Below are 25,068 nucleotides of genomic sequence, written 5' to 3' on the forward strand. Positions count from 1 at the left end.
AGCTACTTTCTGTCTAGTAATGTGGTTACTTCCGGTTCACGTCAATTGGTCCAGACTTCTCTCACAAAATAGAGGAAGACCATCTTATCGATCCAGGGATCTATCCTGGAGCAACAATCAGAGGAATAGATCTGCATCATACCACAAACCAAGGTTTCTTCCCAAATCTGAGATATTGAGAACAGAAAACCGGTTTACACCTTTGGAACTACCCTCAACAAGCATGACTAATGACTTTTTAGACCGGAAACCACAGAGACCATACAGGGACAGGGACCAACATGGAAGAATAAAAGAGAATATCCATACAGCATCTCTATTAAAACGAAGATTTCAAGACGGGGGAAACGAGGAGGAAGAAGACGAAAACCCAAGAAAAAGATACAACAAATAATGGATCCAAAGGATAAAGGTATATTCAACCTGTCTTCTCATGTTCTGACACAGCCACAGATTTCCTTACTAAGTAAAGGTACTACATTCGCACCTACACAGAAATCAGATAAGTTTCAAACATTTATAGATCTGAATAAATTTATTCGAAACCTGACTCTCAAACGCCACTTTGCAAGAAAGGACACAGCCATCTTAACAAATTACAATGCATCGAAATCAGGATTAAAACCAACGTCTAAATTCTATCCTTTGGAATCTAAAGGCTCCCACATAAACATTTTTTATGACTTGGTCAAAAAGGATTTATTTGAAGGTGAGGAACCACAAATAAAGAAATACAATCTCAGCAACTCCGAGAAACATGCCTTAAAAGAACTCCGGGAAAATGACAAGATTATTCTTAGACCGGCTGATAAAGGTGGAGGTCTGGTTGTACAGAATAGAGAAGATTATATTAAAGAGGCTCATAGATTACTAAGCGATACGGAATCATACAAAAAACAACCGAAAGACCCTACGGATGAATATATTGAGGAACTGAGTGCTATTCTTGTTGCAGGTTTATATAAGAATATAATCACTAAAGATGAATACCAGTACCTCATGAATAACAATCCCATTATCCCCATCATGTACCATTTGCCCAAGATACATAAGAAGTTGGACTGCCCACCCGGAAGACCTATTATAGCCGGCATTGACTCCCTAATGGCACATCTTTCTGAATATGTGGACGTTTTTTTAAAACCCTCTTTTTTAAAAGACACCACCAGCGTTTTGAGCCTTTTACAGAATTTTGAATGGAAAGAAACCTTCATATGGACTACCATAGATGTACAAGTTCTGTATTCAAGCATTACCCACGAAAAAGGGATAGAAGCATGCCGAGAGAAATTGGAGTCTGATCCCAAAATCACCAATGATCATTGCGAATTTTTATGTTCTCTTATCGAATTCATTTTAACCCATAATTATTTTAAGTTTTTGGATACTTTCTTTTTACAGGTCTGTGGTACCGCTATGGGTACAGTTTTTGCTCCGAGTTATGCGAATATTTTAATGGGCATGTGGGAACAGCGCTTCATTTATAACAATCCGGTTTTTAAAAACAACATTCGTTTTTATAGACGGTATATTGACGATATCATCATGGTCTGGGATGGAGACATAGAGAGTTTTAATCGTTTTATGGAATTCATTGGTACAAATGATTTTCATTTGAAATTTACCTGTACGACAAGCAAGAACCAAGTTGAATTTTTAGATTTGATTTTAAGTAGTGATGGTGATAAAGTTACCACGAAGAATTACATAAAAACAGTTGACACTAACAGCTACCTACATTATGACAGCAGTCATACCAAAAAATGGAAAAATAACACCCCTTTCTCGCAGATGTACAGGATAAGGAGGAACTGCAGTACTCATGAGACCTTCACAGAACAGTCTAAAATATATGCAGACAGATTCAGAGAAAGAGGCTATCCTGAGAAGATTATTAAAGAAGCTGTTGATCGTGGCGAGAAACTAGACAGAGGAACCCTAATTCATCCAAAAGAGAAGGAAATGAAGAATACTATAGTATCATTCATTACTAAATACAGTTGTGAAGAAATGAAGATTAAAAAATCGTTTTCAAGACACTGGCATATCCTAAAAATGGACCCTTTGCTCAAAGAAATTCTCCCAGAACATCCACAAGTTGTTTTTAGAAAATCCCAAAATCTTAAGGAAATCCTGGCACCCAGCATGATTAGGAGTAATGTGAGTACTACTCAAAGCCTTCCCAAGTGTAAAGGCATGTACAAATGTGGACACTGCAATATGTGTAGGTTTGTCCACCTGAATAGGAAATCCTTTTTTAATACTGAACAGACAAGGGAATTCAAGATGAAGGATTTCATCAACTGTAACACCACATCTGTAATCTATGTGATTGAGTGTGGATGCCACCTTAAATATGTGGGCAAGACAAAAAGACTACTGAAACTTTGCATCCAAGAACACGTACGAAACATCAAAAATAAAGGGGAGAGCCACCCCCTCTCAAGACATTTCGCTGAGACTCACAATTCAAGCACGGAAACTTTTACATTCAGAGCCATTGAACACGTCAAATTAGGGCCCAGAGGGGGCGACATGCTGAGAAAACTATCCCAACGGGAGATGTACTGGATTTTTACTTTAAATACCCTCCAACCACAAGGTCACAATGAAGGCTATGAGATTGCCCCTTTTTTATGAAGTACTTGTAGGGACCCCTAGAGGAAAGATTATGCATTTATCTCTGGTCTCCAAAATCGGATATTTTACATATCCCCTTCTCCTCCTCTCACCCTCACTTCCGGGTTAGATCTATTATATTCTACGATATGAACCAATATATATTAATACCAATATCGGTCATATACACATATGATGCTTTGTTTTTCTATGTATATTTATAATGTTTATGTTGATATATTTTAGAGTGATTTTATGACTGATACTAAATCTATATTTATCAATAATGATTTTATATATTTATATAAGCACAAGATTTCAAATTTTAAAAGTGTATTTATGTCCTGAAGTTGGTTTCCATATACCCCTGTTTGTATATACAAACATAAATAGGTGCTATGGTCATTAGACACTTGTATCCAAGAAATTTATTGCACCCATAGATGCCCGGTCTCGGCGTCATAACCGGTACCTGCTACTTCCGGGGACGCATACGGCGTCCACATCACTTCCGGTAGTATTTAAAAATTAAACTTTGAGCACCAAATATGTTTTTGAGCCATTCCCTTTACTTGTTGCTGTACCAACAAGTACTCACTAATAAGTATTATTTCCCACCCGGACCGCCTGTAGCGACGGAACGGACAATTATCAGGACTTGACGTCACTTCCTGTTTAGAGCCGCTACTTCCGGGAACTGATGTAATGTGCTCAAGTTGTTATATACTACCAAAAATACTATCCAATCTACTCCTCCTTTGCTACATTACAATTATAGGCAATACCGGAGGTGACAGCACTTGCGTCACTTCCGTGAGTAAAGAGGCCCATTTATTATGCATTACTCCATTAGAAGGAAGCAGGAAATGACATAGCAGTAAGGACGCGTCACTTCCGCCAATGTAAGAGCAGACTTCAGTCACTGGGGCTGGCTTGTAGGAAGTAACCGGAAGTGACGCGGCCACGGCCGGTACGAACCACGTCACTTCCGGTAATCAAGTACACACAAGCGGTGACTTAAGTCACTGCTTGTGTGTTTTGTATTAGAGATATGCATCCCACTTACTTAACCACTGACCTACCAATGTTTTTGATATATTTCTTATGTATGTTTATCATATTGAGGATCCAGGTTGATCGAGTGCAACTTCCGGTTCCGGAAATGACGTGAACCGGAAGTAACCACATTACTAGACAGAAAGTAGCTATAAATATGTGTATATTTTGTGGCTCTGTATTCTCCTGAGGAAGCCTAAAAGGCGAAACGCGTTGAGAGACTGACCTACCTATCTACTGCCTGTATCACTGAGCTAAGATTTTTTACTTTATTATTTTGTATTTGTTTATTAAAAAACTTTTAAATTGTTATACAAGGCAGTTTGTTGAAATTGAGTGAACAGCATACTACACAGGACTTGCTTGGGTTATCTGGATAAAAGCTTATCCTATATGCTTGACTAAAGCATTGACTTGGTACGCATGATATATAGGGGAGGGAACCCCAAAATATTTACGAAGGTACTACACTATATGGCGATGATCTTTGTCTCCTGACATACAGGTGGGGAACAGCCACTGGGAAAGAGAGACGGATAGGCCTGATTTCAAGATTACATCCGGTACTTAACTCATATTTATGTGTCTATAATTTACCATTTACTTAAATTACTACACCATATAGCGCTTGTTCTTCTCCCCTACCTCCACAGAAATTCATGACTAAACCTACCCAGGTCATTTTTTGAGGAACTGAGCTGCCACCAAAGAAGTTTGGAAGGTGTACATAGAACCTGAGAAAACTTGCTAGACGATTTTGGATGTTGACTCAATACAACTAATTAAGTCTTTTGCATGGTGATATCTAGCGACCCTTGGAAGGGACTTTCGAACGTTGGATAAAGCGCACTGATCTATAAAAACATTTTCTTCATATATATATATATATATATATAACGATACCCTTTGTCCGGCACTCACTAACCAACTTCAAACAGCTTGTTCTGGTGCACAACCTCTCGCAGAGCATGCAGAAAAGGAACCAATGGAGGCACTCAGAAAGAAAAAGACGACACACCGCTGGATAGGTCGACGTTTCAGGGACGGATCCCTTTTATCAAGACACGACCAGCATATACAAAAAGACAAATATTTATACAAGAACATGACTCACCAAACACCCGTCGTGGATCTCAGGCCGCCGCTTCCTGCCGAGTTGCGATGACTTCACCTGCGTGACTAAGCGCCGGGAATCATTGTCAGTCGGGTAGGGGGCGCGGCTAGCCCGTGTCAGAGTGCGGTTGCCAGGCAACCTAAACAAACAAGTTGTGCACATAAATAAAAATAACACACAAAAACAGTTATACAGATAATGAGGAACATCACCGCTAGTAATACGCTCCTGACCATACAAATGATGACAACCGTAGCGCTATATATGATATGTCTATAATTGCAATGCGACATAAGCTATGCTTGATGGGTGTTTGGTGAGTCATGTTCTTGTATAAATATTTGTCTTTTTGTATATGCTGGTCGTGTCTTGATAAAAGGGATCCGTCCCTGAAACGTCGACCTATCCAGCGGTGTGTCGTCTTTTTCTTTCTGAGTGCCTCCATTGGTTCCTTTTCTATATATATATATATATATATATATATATATATATATAAACATAACTTTGTGCCTTGGCAAAACCATGTTAAAATGCAGGTGTACCAGATTTTAAATGTACAAAATGATTAAGATTTGGGAGGGACATGTCTGATGTCAAATCTAAATTGCAGTGTCAAAATTCTTCGGACTTTGTATTCCATGATGCTGTTGTCTGTAAATATACACTTTCTGATGGGTGGAACTGTGAGGATTGGGGTGTTCCTTACTGAGAGAAGGATGATGGGTAGATGACAATAAATGAATGACATCACTGATGTAGAACTCATAAACACTCCACCGATGGCTGTCCCATGGCAGGATATATATATAAAAAAACATAGCATTTCTTATGCCATATACAGTATCCCACCACTTATTGCATGCATAGCAGAGTTAATAGCACCGTTATGCATGTACAAATGCAAGTTGGCCTTTGCCTTTGACCTTCACTGGCTGATGCACAAGCCGCGGGGTACACTTGGAGCCTTCTATGAGAATATTGTTAAAAGAAGGCCATAGGCAACAACGTGGCATTCCCTCCCAGGGATTTGTACATACATGGAATGTGGTCACACCTCAAATAACAGAGGTTTTTGAAATGTTGCCTACATTTTATAATATCTAATAATAGGAGATTACAGTTACTGTATGTAGTTAGTACAAACATATTATGCAGAGCTTAACGGAGAATACATAATTTCAGTTATTGACATTAGCACTTTATTTGAATAAGATACTTGATGCCAATGAACTTTCCATACATCCTTAAAGAAGTAAGCAATTTTAGTGAAATGTCATCATATTTACTTAGCACATGCAGAAGTTCCTTTGCTGACCTGGCAGATACTGATCACCACATGGTTCTAATATGTCAGATGCCTATTCTATCATTTCATCTAGTTAATACAGTTTTGTCCTGCTGACATTACTTGCTTACAATAATGTGCAATGTTGTAACAGCGCAACATACTAGTGTATAAAAGTAGCCATATTAAAAAAAAAACAAGGAAAGTAAAGTGTTACTAATACCCCTTTTACACCAATCAGCATATAACATGGGTTATTGCACATAAGCGTGCATAACCTGTGTTGCTGATTGGTATAAAAGATCCGAGTTGGAATAATCTGGGTCGAGTGACCCGGTATTCCAACTCGGGTTGCTTGCAGGATTGAACACGGGTTCAACCCGGTAAACGGTGCAACCCAGCTTCTGTTCACAGTGTATGGAACGGCGGCACTGGGAAATAATGTGACCTCCTAGGGCCTCTCCCGCCGCATCACGGGCAGCATCACCAACCCGGCAATGTGCCGGGATGGTGACTGCAACTGGAAAGGGGGCTGACATGGGTGGAAAAGGGGTACTAGTAAAATCATTGCTTCAGTTTGTATTTATGGGGTCTATTTACTAAGCCTTGGATGGAAATAAAGAGGACAGTGATAAAGTACCAGCCAATCAGCTCCTAATTGTCATTTCTCAGACACAGCCTGTGGCATGGCAGTTAGGAGCTGCTTGGCTGGTACTTTATCTCTGTTGACTTTATCTCCATTCACGGCTTAGTAAATAGACCATTTAGTAACTTATGGCAACAATCATATGCAAAAACATTAGAACGGAACTCACAATTAAATATTCTTTGTATTTGACAGGGAGGCTTCACTAGAAAATATTCTCTTAATTCAAAGACTGGAACTCTGCTTCCTGAATTCCCTAGTGCTCAGCATCTTGTTTTACAAGGATGTTTGTCCAAAGAAAAGGTAGGAGTACATTTTATTGCTAACAACCATCTTTCCCTTATCTAAGCCTTCCAAAATGCTACTATATCAATGAAAATACAAGTGTCTGATTTATAGAGTTTGTTTTATAGTCCAAATGAAATGTTGTTAATCAATGATAGGCTTTGATTTCAACAAATAAATACAGATACAGGTTGAGTATCCCTTATCCAAAATGCTTGGGACCAGAGGTATTTTGGATATCGGATTTTTCCGTATTTTGGAATAATTGCATACCATAATGAGATATCATGGCAATGGGACCTAAATCTAAGCACAGAATGCATTTATGTTTTATATGCACCTTATACACACAGCCTGAAGATAATTTTAGACAATATTTTTTATAACTTTGTGCATTAAACAAAGTGTGTCTACATTCACACAATTCATTTATGTTTCATATACACAGTCTGAAGGTCATTTAATACAATATTTTTAATAACTGTGTGTATTAAACAAAGTTTGTGTACATTGAGCCATCAAAAAACAAAAGTTTCACTATCTCACTCTCGCTCAAAAAAGTCCGTATTTCGGAATATTCCGTATTTTGGATATTTGGATATGGGATACTCAACCTGTACTGCGTACTGGTGAAGGAAATGTTTCACTAAATATTTACTTAATTGTGAGTTTGATATTTGCATTTGTGAGTTCAATATTATTTGATCCATTTCATTTCTAAAGTGAAATTTATAGGATATTGTAAAAAAGGAATTTAATTGTAAAGTGGATCAGGGTTAAGTTAGTCGAAATAAAATGGAAAAAATGGTAGGGGTTTTAAAATATTACAGTGTTAGGAGAGGAAAATCATGTCATAATCAATAAATAATAGTAGGATTAAGGGGATGGCACAAATTGTTGAATAAATGGAGTAGTTAACATTGAGGGACTAAAGAACTATTTGGGTATTGGGAGGCTTTCCACAATACATGAGATAAGATGAGAATCAAGAAGCAAAAATGAAGAACCACCATTGTTTGCATACTGATTGCATGTGTGTCACGAGCTGTTCCTGCAGCTCAGCGCTAGTCCCAGCTGTTGCTAAGCGAGCAGGACATCAAAGCGGCTACGGGGGATTTTGGGCCAGCTGGAGGGACGTGCGATGCTCCAGCTGCACAGAATGTGTCATTTGGAGGGAGTCTATTCCAATGGGCCTCCGGATTGTCTCTCCTTCTCTATATCTCTCTGACACTCCTGTCTAGCCTTGCCAGTTATAGTCCTCAGTTACTGCGGCAGCTCTTGTCGCTCTGTGTTATAAAGGATCTTCCTGGCCCCTTTGTCTGCTGTAGCCAATCCTGCAAACCTGGTCTGCTTGTTGAGTTCCTGTAAGTCTGCACTTCAGCCGAATCCACAAACTTAGCCTGTCAACTAATATCCTGCAAGTCCGCACTTCAGTTGAACCCACAAACTTGGCCTGTCAGCTTATATCCTACATGTCTGCACTTCAGCTGAACCTGCACACCTGGTCTGTCAGTTAATATCCTACAAGTCCACTCTCCAGCTAATCCTGGTCTGTCAATTTATACCCTGCAAGTCAAGCTTCAACCAATCCTGCAGACCTGGTCTGCCAGCTAACATCCAGCTAGGCCAAGTTTGGGTTAATTCTGTTTACCTGGTCTATCTGTTAATATTCTGCAAATACAAGCCCACGGTCAATCCAGTATGTCTGGTGCAAGCTTTTTACAAGGCCAAGCTATGACTAATCCGGCATACCATTCCTGTCTGCTGATATCCTGTAAATCCAGGCAACTTCTGCTCTGACATGTCTGATGGACTACTGTTGTCCTCCATGGCCAGGCTGCAGAAGTTCCTGACTACTATCTGTCAACATTTGCCAACAGCCTTCAACACCTCTCTGAAACCTCTGGTATGGGCGGATTACGTTGGACCCAGCGGTACTGGAGTCCCATCAGGATTGTGTTCTAGTCTCCAAGACACTAGTGGATCTCCTTTCCTCAGTCTTTTATACTGTCTAATCTGGATTCTCTGGTCTATTGGGTGAGCTCCTACTGCTGGAGGAATAAAGTCCAGGGGGATCCCTAAGTACCGGTGTGCACAACAAGTGCTAAGGGAACAGCGGGGGAGTTGCTAATGGTAAACTCCTCTTGAGGGCTCTAGGAGTCTCACCCTAATAGAACTGGAGTTTCCCTTGACTACAAGCAAGTCCAAGGCAGCTACTGTACATTTTCAATTAGTTCAGAAGCTCTCTATGGAACTTTGCAAGTTCAAGTATCCAGTCTTTTGTAACAATGTGTGGACTCTATTAAGAAAGTAAATTCAATTATTTCCTCCTTGGCCACTATGTCCTAAATTTGTTTAGTAAGTTTGGATAGTGATGGCGAGCAAAGGATTTTCCAGTATATTTGCCTATTAGGCACTCATCGGCTGTTAGAATATGTGCAACCAATTTCTAATTTTCAAGAGAATTTATTGAGGTTATGAGGGGATTGCCTAGTAAGCAGAACCAGTGATGGATGGTTTCCTGTTTTGTTTTTTTTTTCTGTAGAGGAAATAGTTGCATCAGAACAGAAAAAGACTTCTGCTTTTGGAAGTTCTTGGAAGTATTGGAAGTTATTGGAATATTTGGAGCTTCCTCTTTTGGAAGTTAGTGTTGGAGTTTGATGGCTGCATGGAGTATGGCCAGATATTCATGTATCTGGTGGTTTTCTCAGAGAGCTGAGGAATCTCCAACATTAGAATCAGAGTTTGTTACAAGTGAAAAACGAGTTTCATGGAAACGAAAATAAGCAGAGAAAATTGCTAAAGCATCAGAGCTCTATGGTGCTGAAAATAAGAGTTAAAGTTATTTACATTGTCGGACTGGAGATATTGGATTATATTTGTGGGTGGTGGGGGAGGGGGCAGATGTTTACATGAGATAACCAAAGGATTTATTGCTGGAATGATGTAGTGCACAGGTTCTCAAACTCGGTCCTCAGGACCCCACATGGTGCATGTTTTGCAGGTCTCCTCACAGAATCACAAGTGACATAATTAACTCCACCTGTGGACCTTTTAAAATGTGTCAGTGATTAATTAATATACCTGTGCACCTGCTGGGTTACCTGCAAAACATGCACTGTGTGGGGTCCTGAGGACCGAGTTTGAGAACCACTGATGTAGTGTGTCTACCAGACATTCATTTTGGTGAGGAAGAAGATAATAGGGTTAATTATCTAGAAAAATCTGTGAAGTTGAGTGTATAATTTGATAACTAGAGTGGCTAATCTCTTGTTTGAAGTAAGAGCAGTTTGTTGTATTGGGGGTTTGCTGATCAAGAGGAATGAGCTGCTAGCTGGATGGAAGCCTGCAGTAGGCATACTGGGAAAGTTGATTGCTGGAGGGGGAGGGAGGGATTATGTTTTGATTGAATATGTGCCAAATTTGTCACTGCGTCAAGCTATTTAAAATAAAGTAAAAATCTACTATGTTCATGTTCAGTCCTCATATCATTTTCTGTGAAGCAGTCTAAAATGTCTGTAGAAGTGGAATTGTACATTTATTCAACATTTTCTGATACCTTTTGCAGGTGGACACACTGATCATGATGTATAAAACCCACTGTCAGTGTATACTTGACAATGCAATCAATGGGAATTTTGAGGAGGTATTTATGCCTTTCAGCAATTCAGCATTTTATTTCTGTCCAGGGGAACATTAATTACTGTATGTCTGACTTTTGTTTTAGATCCAGCACTTTTTGTTGCATTTTTGGCAAGGAATGCCAGATCATCTGCTGCCACTGCTTGAAAATCCTATAATTATAGATATATTTTGTGTTTGTGACTCCATCCTTTACAAGGTAGGCTGTTGCTTTTTCTTTTTCTTTTCAGTAACCTCATTGGGATCTTTAAGAATGTAAATGATTGTTTATGTTTGTTTTAGGTTCTCACAGATGTCCTTATACCTGCAACAATGCAGGAAATGCCTGAAAGGTAAAGAGAAAAGAGATCCAGAGCCGTAACTAGACATTTTGATGCCCTGTGCCAGAGAGAGAACTGGCACCTCCAACCCCTCATTTATTTTCAATAGGGACATAAGGTGCATGCCATGTGGGGTAGGGGCTTGACAAGATTAAATCCAGAGATAGCCCATGCTATAATACCCCTTCCCACATTATATATATATATATATATATATATATATATCGTGGGCTATACAGTATCTGTATGTATATTAGAACATATGCAATACAACATTTTCAGGAAAACACATATTAAGTTGCATTAAGGTTAGCATTAAGGTTAGAAAAAGAAGGGGATTTGGTCAGACTGTCGAAATGCCGATGCAGGAATCCTGAAACTGCCAGGAATGCCGGCACTGGCATCCTGACAAGGTTTATAAATCCACCACCGGGATCCTGATAGCCAGGATTCTGAGTGAGTGAGTGTGTGCCGTGCCACCAAAGAGGTAAACCACGGGATCATTTATGTTTAGACTGCGTGGGGGAGGATTAGGCTGCGGGAAGTGGGGGTTAGGTTTTGGCTGTGGAAGGGGGGGGGGGGTTAGGGTCAGGGACTTCTTAACAGCAGTGTATGCACCTGGGCAAAGCAATGCACTGAGGCCCCTACCCATCCTCCAGCAGGGGGTGCTAGCAGCGGCAGCTTTGATGTCCCACGGGCGTTAGGGTGTTCTATCTGCCGCTCAGCATGTAGGACCTGATGCAGTAATTTCTGCTAATTACTCATTTACTGCACAGATGGTGGGAGATGGGACAGGAGGGAGAACACTAAACTGTAGAAGGGGGCATTGGGCTGAATGAAGGGCCCCCAGTACATGACTTCCAGGGTGGTAGGGGTTTTTAATATGCAGGGGAGGAGTGGATAGTGGATTGGGCTTAATATTCATAATTTTCCATTAGGATGGCAGCTTGGTTGATTGCAGATATCTCCAGTTAGTGGATAAAGATTTCTTAGCTTTCAATAGGAAAAAAAACTAGAGTCCCACCTTTCAGGAGGTACTCGGAACTTGGGAATATGAGTTTAGGCCAGAGCAATCCACCGACGAAAATATGAAACTGCATATCAGGCATGTGGATCTGGAACAGGGGACCAGTGCTGGAAGGCTTATAACGCTGGTTCTGGGCATAGTAAAGCCTGCCAGTGTCCACCAAAAGGGAAGAGCTATTGCAGTATACCCTCAGAAAAACTCCTAGTCAGAAAGAACCTGAGATATTTCACCGATTTTCAAAAATCTAACACCACTGGAAAAAGAAGACCCTCACCTATCAGACTAAGCCTTGGGCAACTGCCTATTGAGCCCATACATAAAGACAACCTTGGTTAGGGTTAGATACCTCTGGGGTGGGTTAGGGTTAGGCTGCATGTGGGGAGGGTTGGGTTTCAGCTGAGGGTAGGGAGGGTTAGGGTTACGAGAGCATTGGGGAAGGATACGTTTACTTACCTTTCCCCTGTTGGTATTCCCACCATCGGAAAGCTGCGGTCTGCTAATTTTATGGCAGGCATTTCATACCCAATGCAAAAAAAGTATACTAGTTTATCTTACTGTACCAATATTATAGAGAGAGACTGAATGCATTTACTTTGCTACACAATCCATCAATTTTTGTAAATAATGAACATTTGGAGGCAATTAAAACTATTGAGGTTATTTATCCCTCCATGCAACATTTTGTATAGCAAGAGGACATCTTTTGCAAAGGACCTATTTCAGTGTTTCCCAATCTTGGTCATCAAGGCACACTAAATGTCCAGGTTTTAGTGATATCCATGCTCGAGCACAGATTGTTAAATCAATTCTTTCCTTAAAACCTGGACTTTTGATGTGCCTTGAGGATGGTGGTTGGGAAAGACTGATCAATTAATGTATTCCCATTGGTGGAAATTCAGTATATAACAAACTTTATGCATGATTCTTTAGTTGTATTTATGCACATGCCAACTCCTAAATTATGAATGCAATAGGTTGCACTAAAATGGTAAACAGAGGCCAGAGATAACACAATGATAGCTTTTTACTGCACTGATACCATAATTACCAAATCTCCCAAGTTCCCTGAGTTCTACTGTATGTTTTATTCTTCGAATGTAAGGGGCCATTCCAAGTTGATCGTAGCTGTGCTGAATTTAGCACAGCTACGATCATCTTCCCTGACATGGGGGGGGGGGATGCCCAGCACAGGGCTAGTCCGCCAAGCATGTCAGTCCGCCTGCCCCCCCCCCCCCCCCCGCACAAATACAAAAGCATTGCACAGTGGCAATGCTTTTGTATTTGTGGAGTAACTCCCGGCCAGCGCAGCTCCTGCGGCTTGCCGAGAGTTGATTTTTGCTGCCACTGGCCGCAGAGGCTGCGTGAGACGTCACGCAGCCGCCGCGGCCCGCCCCCCCCCAACGGTCCGGCCACGCCTGCGTTGGCCAGACAGCGCCGCCGTCCAGCCCCCTCCTGCCCTGCGACCGCCTCTGCCTGTCAATCAGGCAGAGGCGATCGCTACTGAACGATGGTCTTCGGCCGCCTGGCATGCGCCAGCGCACTGCGGCGCTGGCGCATGTGCAATTCCGACCCGATCGATGCGCTGCGATAAACTGCAGTAAGCGATCGGGTCGGAATGACCTCCTTAGTCTTTGTTGCCTCAACCTTTTTTGCTCCCAAAACTATTATCCAATCACTATAATCACCAGTCTTGACAATTGCAACCTCCTGTCTGCCATTCCCTTCACCTGTATCTCCCATCTACAAATATTTCTTATGCATCAACAAGCGCTGCACACACATGCTTTACTCTTGTTTCCACTATTGGGAGCTTGGCAAATCCCAGTGGCAGTTGCTGGTATGATCAGTTTTTGCATTAATAGACACATTAACTAAACACCCATTTATTTATTTTCTAGATGCAACAAGGTCTCTCACTGTTCTACTTCTGCTGCACTGTGTTGCAGAAAACTGTGCACTCCAGAAATACAGAAAGCTCAAATTACCCCTCCTACCAACAAAGACCTCAACAACACACCTTCATACATCACATCACTAATATACTGGCTCTCACAGTTTTAGTGCCAACTCCGAGCTGCACTTCACTTGGCCCAAATGTACAAATGTATTAAGCCTTAAAAAGTGATAAGGTGGAGATGAATAAAGAGTGATAAAGTATCAGCCAATCAGCTTCCTAACTGCCATGTCACAGGGGGAGGCAGTTAGCTTTACCAACATACGGGATCCCAGCATTCAGTATACCGATGCCGGGTTACCGAGGAAGGACGCAATGCCGGCATCAAAATACCGACGCCTCTTGGGTTGCCAGCATCTAATTACCAACATCCAGCATCCTGATCATCCTCACAGTGGGACACACTGCCCTCCTGCCTACGGGGAGAGGTTAGGTTTAGGCAGGAGAAGGGGGGTTAGGGATGGGAAGGTTAGGTTTGGGAACGAGGAGGTAGGGTTAGGGTTAGGCACATAGAAGGGGAGGTTAGAGTTAGGCATCAAGTGGGGAGGGTTAAGTTTAGGCAGCGGGGAAGAGAGAGTTAGGGTTAGGCACCAAGCAGGGAGGGTTAGGTACCACCGGGGACGGTTAGGGTTAGGCCCCTACAAGGGAGGATTAGTGTAGGGGGAAGAGGAGGGTTAGGGGCCTTAATGGGGGGCTGTCGGGATTCTGATGGACGGCATGCCGCTGTTGGTATACTGACCACCGGCATCCCATCCATTGGTAAATCATACTGATCCCGTCACAGGCTGTGTTTCAAAAATGCCAGTTAGGAGCTGATTGGCTAGTCATTTATCACTCTTTATACATCTCCACTTTATCACTTTTTCAGGCTTAATACATTTGAGCCAAGGGGAGATTTATTAAACCTTTGAGAGAGGATGTTGTCACCCATAGTAACTAATCAACTTGTACCTGTCATTTTCAAGACTATCCTATATAAATGATAGCTATAAACTATAAGCTGGATCATAGGGGCAACTTCCCTACTTTATGTCTGTCACAGTTTTTTTTATATATTTCCCCTATAGTCTCTTTTAAAGATCTATCTCTTGAGCCACTTGATACCCAGTGACGGCACCTGGGTTGGTGACATACGGTGTGACCAATAGTATCCCCCTGGTCTGGAAAAAGGACGTGGCCTTGTTGAAGGAACATGACCTAGCGGAATCCCCCCACTGTTGTCACTGCAAGGTGCGGCCTAGTGGGAAGCCCCTGATTACCTCACTCTGCGAGCATGCCAGCATCCACGAAGGTGCTGTGCTCCCCCCTGAGATTACTGTCTGCAATGCTGTCTCCTACTCATTGACAGGAGCTGGTTGCTGCAGGATAATGTCACACTGAAGCACCTGGCTCCTGTCACTGCAGTGGAGCTGGCATTTTGGTGTCACCCAATCTGATGATAACACCTGGGTGTGTCCAGCACCCTCCTTGTGATATCTGTGATGCTAGCCAATTATGCATTTTTGTATTGTAGGCAGGATATATAAAAAATGAAAAATTCCCAATATGTATTAAAATGGTTTACATCAGATATGTTAGATATTATCTGCGGTCCCCTCCAATGTCAGGATCTTCACTGTCAGGATGCCAGTGCAGGCCTCCCAACTAGCAATATTTTATAACGAACCAGTGTAGGCATACATACAACATGTTCCAAGGCCATAATCACACGGAAAATACCATTGTATTTTATAGTATTAATTATATGACATTTCATATAAAGATAGCCTTATTGTTGACTTACCTTCCTAAGATTTGACCACCAAACTGATTTTTAATATTAAGTTCATACTAGTTAGTCAGTTCTTTTCATTGATAACAAACTTGCCCCATGTCAATCAGGAGCAGTGATCAGTCAGTTATGGTATTTTAAATACAGTTAGAGTGGCCAGGCAATACCCCCTGCCATATCCTCAGGCACCAGGTACAGTCATGCAGGGTGCAGTTGCATTGATTGTTGGACGACACTTGTTGTTCAACATTCAGAGTAGTGGTATGTCCTAGTCAATGGGGGTCAGCTGATAATAATTTCTAGTGGATTCAGAGGCATTTGCGGCAGTATGTCCAAACCCTAACTCTAACTCATATCATTAACCCTCCCTCTAGTGCCTAACCCTAAAATCCCCCCCCCCCCCATAATGTAATCCCAACCGTCCCATGCCCACAACCTTATTCTAATTCCTCCACCCGCAGCCTAACCCTAAACCTCTTTCTCTAACGTCCTAAGTGGATGCTGGGGACTCCGTCAGGACCATGGGGAATAGCGGCTCCGCAGGAGACAGGGCACAAAAATAAAGCTTTAGGATTAGGTGGTGTGTACTGGCTCCTCCCCCTATGACCCTCCTCCAAGCCTCAGTTAGGTTTTTGTGCCCGTCCGAGCAGGGTGCAATCTAGGTGGCTCTCCTAAAGAGCTGCTTAGAAAAAGTTTTTAGGTTTTTTATTTTCAGTGAGTCCTGCTGGCAACAGGCTCACTGCATCGAGGGACTTAGGGGAGAGAATTTCAACTCACCTGCGTGCAGGATGGATTGGATTCTTAGGCTACTGGACACCATTAGCTCCAGAGGGAGTCGGAACACAGGTCTCACCCTGGGGTTCGTCCCGGAGCCGCGCCACCGACCCCCCTTACAGATGCTGAAGATTGAAGGTCCGGAAACAGGCGGCAGAAGGCTCTTCAGTCTTCATGAAGGTAGCGCACAGCACTGCAGCTGTGCGCCATTGTTGTCACACACTTCACACCAAGCGGTCACGGAGGGTGCAGGGCGCTGCTGGGGGCGCCCTGGGCAGCAATATTTAATACCTTTATGGCAAAAGAATACATCACATATAGCCATTGAGGCTATATGTATGTATTTAACCCATGCCAGTTATCTAAAACTACGGGAGAAAAGCCCGCCGAAATAGGGGGCGGAGCTTATTCTCCTCAGCACACAGCGCCATTTTCCTGCTCAGCTCCGCTGTGAGGAAGGCTCCCAGGACTCTCCCCTGCACTGCACTACAGAAACAGGGTAAAACAGAGAGGGGGGGCATTTTTTTGGCGATATTTTGATATATTTAAGCTGCTATAAAGAACAACACTTATATAAGGTTGTTCCCATATATATTATAGCGCTTGGGTGTGTGCTGGCAAACTCTCCCTCTGTCTCCCCAAAGGGCTAGTGGGGTCCTGTCTTCGATAAGAGCATTCCCTGTGTGTCTGCTGTGTGTCGGTACGTGTGTGTCGACATGTATGAGGACGATGTTGGTGTGGAGGCAGAGCAATTGCCGATAATGGTGATGTCACCCCCCAGGGAGTCGACACCGGAATGGATGGCTTTGTTTATGGAATTACGTGATAATGTCAGCACATTACAAAAATGACGACATGAGACGGCCGGCAAACCAGTTAGTACCTGCCCAGGCGTCTCAGACACCGTCAGGGGCTGTAAAGCGCCCTTTACCTCAGTCGGTCGACACAGACCCAGACACAGACACTGAATCTAGTGTCGACGGTGATGAAACAAACGTATTTTCAAGTAGGGCCACACGTTATATGATCACGGCAATGAAGGAGGCTTTGCATATCTCTGATACTGCAAGTACCACAAAAAGGGGTATTATGTGGGGGGTGAAAAAACTACCTGTAGTTTTTCCTGAATCAGAGGAATTAAATGATGTATGTGATGAAGCGTGGGTTAACCCAGATAGAAAAATGCTAATTTCAAAAAAGTTATTAGCATTATACCCTTTCCCGCCAGAGGTTAGGGCGCGCTGGGAAACACCCCCTAGGGTGGATAAGGCGCTCACACGCTTATCAAAACAAGTGGCGTTACCGTCTCCTGATACGGCCGCCCTCAGGGATCCAGCTGATAGGAGAATGGAAACTACCCTAAAAAGTATATACACACATACTGGTGTTATACTGCGACCAGCCATCGCCTCAGCCTGGATGTGCAGTGCTGGGGTCGTCTGGTTGGATTCCCTGACTGAAAATATTGATACCCTGGATAGGGACAGTATTTTATTGACTATAGAGCAATTAAAGGATGCTTTCCTTTATATGCGAGATGCTCAGAGAGATATTTGCACTCTGGCATCGAGAGTAAATGCGATGTCCATATCTGCCAGAAGGAGTTTATGGACGCGACAGTGGTCAGGTGATGCGGATTCCAAACGACATATGGAAGTATTGCCGTATAAAGGGGAGGAATTATTTGGCGTCGGTCTATCGGATCTGGTGGCCACGGCAACTGCCGGAAAATCCACCTTTTTACCTCAGACCCCCTCCCAACAGAAAAAGACACCGTCTTTTCAGCCGCAGTCCTTTCGGTCCTATAAGAACAAGCGGACAAAAGGACAGTCATATCTGCCTCGGGGCAGAGGAAGGGGTAAGAGAGGGCAGCAAGCAGCCCCTGCCCAGGAACAGAAGCCCTCCCAGGGTTCTGCAAAGCCCTCAGCATGACGCTGGGGCCTTACAAGCGGACTCAGGAGCGGTGGGGGGTCGACTCAAGAATTTCAGCACACAGTGGGCTTGCTCACAGGTGGACCCCTGGATTCTGCAGGTAGTATCTCAGGGTTACAGGTTGGAATTCGAGAAGTCTCCCCCTCGCCGGTTCCTAAAGTCTGCTTTGCCAACGTCTCCCTCAGACAGGGCGACGGTATTGGAAGCCATTCACAAGCTGTTTTCTCAGCAGGTGATAGTCAAGGTACCCCTCCTACAACAGGGAAAGGGGTATTACTCCACGCTATATTGTAGTACCGAAGCCGGACGGCTCGGTAAGACCTATTCTAAATCTGAAATCTTTGAACCTGTACATACAAAAATTCAAGTTCAAGATGGAGTCACTCAGAGCAGTGATAGCGAATCTGGAAGAAGGGGACTTTATGGTGTCCCTGGACATAAAGGATGCTTACCTACATGTCCCAATTTGCCCTTCACATCAAGGGTACCTCAGGTTCGTGGTGCAAAACTGTCATTATCAGTTTCAGACGCTGCCGTTTGGATTGTCCACGGCACCTCGGGTCTTTACCAAGGTAATGGCCGAAATGATGATTCTTCTGCGAAGAAGAGGCGTATTAATTATCCCTTACTTGGACGATCTCCTGATAAGGGCAAGGTCCAGAGAACAGCTGGAGGACGGAGTAGCACTAACCCAACTAGTGCTGCAACAACACGGGTGGATTCTGAATTTTCCAAAATCTCAGTTGACCCCGACGACACGTCTGCTGTTCCTGGGAATGATTCTGGACACGGTTCAGAAAAAGGTGTTTCTTCCGGAGGAGAAAGCCAGGGAGTTATCCGAACTTGTCAGGAACCTCCTAAAACCAGGGAAAGTGTCTGTGCATCAATGCACAAGAGTCCTGGGAAAGATGGTGGCTTCTTACGAAGCGATTCCATTCGGCAGATTCCACGCACGAACTTTTCAGTGGGATCTGCTGGACAAATGGTCCGGATCGCATCTGCAGATGCATCAGCGGATAACCTTATCGCCACGGACAAGGGTGTCTCTTCTGTGGTGGTTGCAGAGTGCTCATCTGTTAGAGGGCCGCAGATTCGGCATACAGGACTGGGTCCTGGTGACCACGGATGCCAGTCTGAGAGGCTGGGGAGCGGTCACACAGGGAAGAAACTTCCAGGGAGTATGGTCAAGCCTGGAGATGTCTCTTCACATAAATATACTGGAGCTAAGAGCGATTTACAATGCTCTAAGTCTGGCAAAACCCCTGCTTCAAGGTCAGCCGGTGTTGATCCAGTCGGACAACATCACGGCAGTCGCCCACGTAAACAGACAGGGCGGCACAAGAAGCAGGACAGCAATGGCAGAAGCTGCAAGGATTCTTCGCTGGGCGGAAGATCATGTGATAGCACTGTCAGCAGTATTCATTCCGGGAGTGGACAACTGGGAAGCAGACTTCCTCAGCAGACACGATCTACACCCGGGAGAGTGGGGACTTCATCCAGAAGTCTTCCACATGATTGTGAACCGTTGGGAAAAACCAATGGTGGATATGATGGCGTCCCGCCTCAACAAAAAACTGGACAGGTATTGCGCCAGGTCAAGAGACCCTCAGGCAATAGCTGTGGACGCTCTGGTAACACCGTGGGTGTTCCAGTCAGTGTATGTGTTCCCTCCTCTGCCTCTCATACCAAAGGTACTGAGAATTATACGGCAAAAGGGAGTAAGAACGATACTAGTGGCTCCGGATTGGCCAAGAAGAACTTGGTACCCGGAACTTCAAGAGATGCTCACGGAGGATCCGTGGCCTCTACCTCTAAGACCGGACCTGCTTCAGCAGGGACCGTGTCTATTCCAAGACTTACCGCGGCTGAGTTTGACGGCATGGCGGTTGAACGCCGAATTCTAAGGGAAAAAGGCATTCCGGAAGAGGTCATTCCTACACTGGTAAAAGCCAGGAAGGAGGTGACTGCACAACATTATCACCGCATTTGGAGAAAATATGTTGCGTGGTGTGAGGCCAGGAAGGCCCCCACGGAGGAATTTCAACTGGGTCGATTCCTACATTTCCTGCAAACAGGATTGTCTATGGGCCTCAAATTGGGGTCCATTAAGGTTCAAATTTCGGCCCTGTCGATTTTCTTCCAGAAAGAATTGGCTTCAGTTCCTGAAGTCCAGACTTTTGTAAAAGGAGTACTACATATACAGTCCCCGGTTGTGCCCCCAGTGGCACCCTGGGATCTTAATGTAGTCTTGGATTTTCTCAAATCCCATTGGTTTGAGCCGCTCAAATCGGTGGAGTTGAAGTATCTTACATGGAAAGTAACCATGCTACTGGCCCTGGCTTCAGCCAGGAGAGTATCAGAATTGGCGGCTTTATCATATAAGAGCCCATATCTGATTTTCCATACGGACAGGGCAGAACTGCGGACACGTCCTCATTTTCTGCCTAAGGTGGTGTCAGCGTTTCACCTGAACCAGCCTATTGTGGTGCCTGCGGCTACTAACGATTTGGAAGATTCCAAGTTGTTGGACGTGGTCCGGGCATTGAAAATATATATTTCAAGAACGGCGGGAGTCAGAAAGTCTGACTCACTGTTTATATTGTATGCACCCAACAAGATGGGTGCTCCTGCTTCTAAGCAGACGATTGCTCGTTGGATTTGTAGCACAATTCAACTTGCACATTCTGTGGCAGGCTTGCCACAACCTAAATCTGTCAAGGCCCATTCCACAAGGAAAGTGGGCTCATCCTGGGCGGCTGCCCGGGGGGTCTCGGCATTACAACTCTGCCGAGCTGCTACTTGGTCAGGGGCAAACACATTTGCAAAATTCTACAAATTTGATACCCTGGCTGAGGAGGACCTTGAGTTCTCTCATTCGGTGCTGCAGAGTCATCCGCACTCTCCCGCCCGTTTGGGAGCTTTGGTATAATCCCCATGGTCCTGACTGAGTCCCCAGCATCCACTTAGGACGTTAGAGAAAATAAGAATTTACTTACCGATAATTCTATTTCTCGTAGTCCGTAGTGGATGCTGGGCGCCCATCCCAAGTGCGGATTGTCTGCAATACTTGTACATAGTTATTGTTACATACAAATTCGGGTTGTTATTGTTGTGAGCCGTCTGTTCAGAGGCTCCTACGTTTGTCATACTGTTAACTGGGTTCAGATCACAAGTTATACGGTGTGATTGGTGTGGCTGGTATGAGTCTTACCCGGGATTCAATATCCTTCCTTATTGTGTACGCTCGTCCGGGCACAGTATCCTAACTGAGGCTTGGAGGAGGGTCATAGGGGGAGGAGCCAGTACACACCACCTAATCCTAAAGCTTTATTTTTGTGCCCTGTCTCCTGCGGAGCCGCTATTCCCCATGGTCCTGACGGAGTCCCCAGCATCCACTACGGACTACGAGAAATAGAATTATCGGTAAGTAAATTCTTATTTTTACTAGTCCGTGCATAATGTCAGCATTTCACATGTTTTTATTTCACGTGTCGTCGTTGTGAACATGTAATCAGCATTTCACATGCCGTGTACATGCCGACATGTTCAATGCAACATTTTAACAATGTCAACATTGTTTATGCCAACATTTTGACTAAATCCGCTACAGATATGGGTCTGAATTTTAATAACACCAGAGAACTGGGGTCTTCTTTCATGTTACTGTAGAGATTGAGGAGGAGGCAGATTTTACATTATACCAGTGTTTTGGAGTCTATATTTTTATTATAACATGCTCCACTCCTCCACAAAGAAAAGTCTGGATCTGCCTTTGAGTAACGCGCATCAATCATAAATGATTCACCCAAGAGGCTGTAAACTAGGATGCATGTTTACTTGCTAAAAACACACTCATATAGTTGCTAATGTCAGTGTAAGTTATGTGTGTCTGTGTATAGATAGAAACAAATCATTTAACTAATTTATTGATTTGAAAACTATGTATGACTATGTATTTATAATCTACTATCTCTACAGACCTATTTTTTTTATTAGTTTATTAGCAGACATAAGAAATTTTGCTAAACACTGGGAGCAGTGGGTTATTTCATCATTGGAAAACCTTCCAGAAACTCTCTCAGAGAAGAAACTGCCAATCGTCAGAAGATTTGTATCGTCTTTGAAAAGACAGACTTCATTCTTACACTTAGCTCAGGTATGTCTTTAATAACACCTACTGCTTTGTGCTTGGGGGTAAACCATTTTGACAGACTTAAAAAGGAATATGAAACGTGTAATAGATTATTCAATCTGACCTGGGTGAGAGCTGAATACACTGTGGGGTTTTACCATGCCGGGTCAATTCAATTAGTGGGGATAAACCCGTGCGTTAATCCCCAAGTGTGTTCTGTTCATCCTCGCAGCTGCAAGTGCTTAACCTTTCCCAATGTAGAGGGGTTCTCTGTCCAGGTGTGTCCAGTGACCTGCTGCTGTGGGTGCCAGTGAAGGGGCAGCGCATACATGTTGGATACAGTACAGATTTGAGCAGATTATTATATAGATCTGTATGCAGTTGGAGCAGCAATCATTCAGAAAGTACGTTGTTAGAGTTAAAACTTATCTAACCACAATGATGAAAAATGCTTATTGTAAAATATGGGGAGGGTGTCATCTTATCTAACTCAGTTGTATGTTGCATATTTTGCTGTCTGGGTGTTGCCTAATAAGTTATAATAATTTATGTGATAATTTGCTGCATACAGTGTCGGACTGGGGCATGAAGGGCACCGGGCAGTTGTTTACGGGTTTGAATAACCTTAAGAGGGGGTGTGGCCACAGATGCTTGGCTAACCATCAGAGAGTGGTTGTCTGGGCCCCTTGATAAATATATACAGTAAATACTGCTAGTACATGCATAATGATGTACCAGATTGATGGGTCCGGGGTTTACGGTTTTCATATATGGCTATAAACAATCCTAACTCCCATTGGAAAACCATGCACCAGAATTAACTTCTGTCACCTTGGTTATACATTTTGGATATGTATCTAAAGTTTAAAACAGAAATTGAGACATTTTTGAAATTTTCATTTTTGATCATAATTGTGGGTCCTGGGCTTATGTTTTTTTTCATATACGGCCATATACATTTCTGACTCCCATTGGAAAACCATGCACCAGAATTAACTTCTGTCACCTTGGTGATACATTTTGGATATGTACCTAAAGTTTAAAGCAGAAACAGCAATGCACTGTAGAGAATATAGCATAGTCCTGTGCAGCATATGATAACATATGTACAATGTATAATTCAAATGCATAGTCTGGAACATGCTGCGGGATGTAATGGAGTCAGGAGTGCGGGATACTGGTCGATCTTGGACTTTTTTTTAAAGGGACAATCACTTACAAGTAGAGATGAGCGGGTTCGGTTCCTCGGAATCCGAACCCCCCCGAACTTCAGCCTTTTTACACGGGTCCGAGGCAGACTCGGATCTTCCCGCCTTGCTCGGTTAACCCGAGCGCGCCCGAACGTCATCATCCCGCTGTCGGATTCTCGCGAGGCTCGGATTCTATCGCGAGACTCGGATTCTATATAAGGAGCCGCGCGTCCCCGCCATTTTCACACATGCATTGAGATTGATAGGGAGAGGACGTGGCTGGCGTCCTCTCCGTTAGAATAGATAGAGACACTTGAGTTGATTTACTACTAACTTAGTAATTTTGGGGAGCATTAGGAGTACTCAGAGTGCAGAGTTTTGCTGATAGTTACTAGTGACCACCACCAGTTTTATTTATTATTTAATATAATCCGTTCTCTGCCTGAAAAAAAACGATACACAGTCACATACCATATCTGTGCTCAGCCTCAGTGTGCTGCATGATAATATCATCTATGTATATCTGACTGTGCTGAGTGCTCACTGCTCACACAGCTGAATTGTGGGGGAGACTGGGGTGCAGTTATAGCAGGAGTACAGTGCACACTTTTGCTGCCAGTGTGACTGACCAGTGACCACCAGTATATTGTCTGCCTGAAAAAGTTAAACACTCCTGTGGTGTTTTTTTATTTTATTCTATAAACGCATTCTGCTGACAGTGTCCAGCAGGTCCGTCATTCATTATATTATATAAATATTTACCTGCAGTAGTGTTATATTTTTTTTGTTCATCTCTATCATCTTTATCATCTCTATATTAGCAGACGCAGTACGGTAGTCCACGGCTGTGGCTACCTCTGTGTCGTCAGTGCTCGTCCATAATTGTATACCTACCTGTGGTGGTTTTTTTTTTTCTATCTTCTTCATACTAGTAGTTTAGGAGTCTGCTGACAGTGTCCAGCAGGTCCGTCATTATATTATATATACCTGCAGTAGTGATATATATATATTTCTCTGACGTCCTAAGTGGATGCTGGGGACTCCGTCAGGACCATGGGGATTAGCGGCTCCGCAGGAGACAGGGCACAAAAGTAAAAGCTTTAGGATCAGGTGGTGTGCACTGGCTCCTCCCCCCATGACCCTCCTCCAAGCCTCAGTTAGATTTTTGTGCCCGGCCGAGAAGGGTGCAATCTAGGTGGCTCTCCTAAAGAGCTGCTTAGAGTAAAAGTTTTGTTAGGTTTTTTATTTTCAGTGAGTCCTGCTGGCAACAGGCTCACTGCTACGAGGGACTTAGGGGAGAAGAAGTGAACTCACCTGCGTG

General features: G+C 43.4%; 1 protein-coding gene across 1 annotated transcript in view; it reads left to right on the top strand.

Annotated features, from left to right (window-relative positions):
- Window positions 1–5,087: 5,087 nt before the first annotated feature.
- The window catches only part of RFX6 (regulatory factor X6), an 83,406-nt gene continuing 63,425 nt past the window's right edge, over window positions 5,088–25,068 (top strand). Inside the window, exons 1-6 of the mRNA XM_063919333.1 lie at window positions 5,088–5,105; window positions 6,916–7,023; window positions 10,574–10,651; window positions 10,733–10,846; window positions 10,930–10,979; window positions 22,422–22,581. Coding sequence (XP_063775403.1) covers window positions 5,088–5,105; window positions 6,916–7,023; window positions 10,574–10,651; window positions 10,733–10,846; window positions 10,930–10,979; window positions 22,422–22,581 — 528 coding nt within the window. The remainder of the gene's footprint in view (window positions 5,106–6,915; window positions 7,024–10,573; window positions 10,652–10,732; window positions 10,847–10,929; window positions 10,980–22,421; window positions 22,582–25,068) is intronic.

Source organism: Pseudophryne corroboree, chromosome 4 (assembly GCF_028390025.1).
Source record: "Pseudophryne corroboree isolate aPseCor3 chromosome 4, aPseCor3.hap2, whole genome shotgun sequence".
NCBI lineage: Eukaryota > Metazoa > Chordata > Amphibia > Anura > Myobatrachidae > Pseudophryne > Pseudophryne corroboree.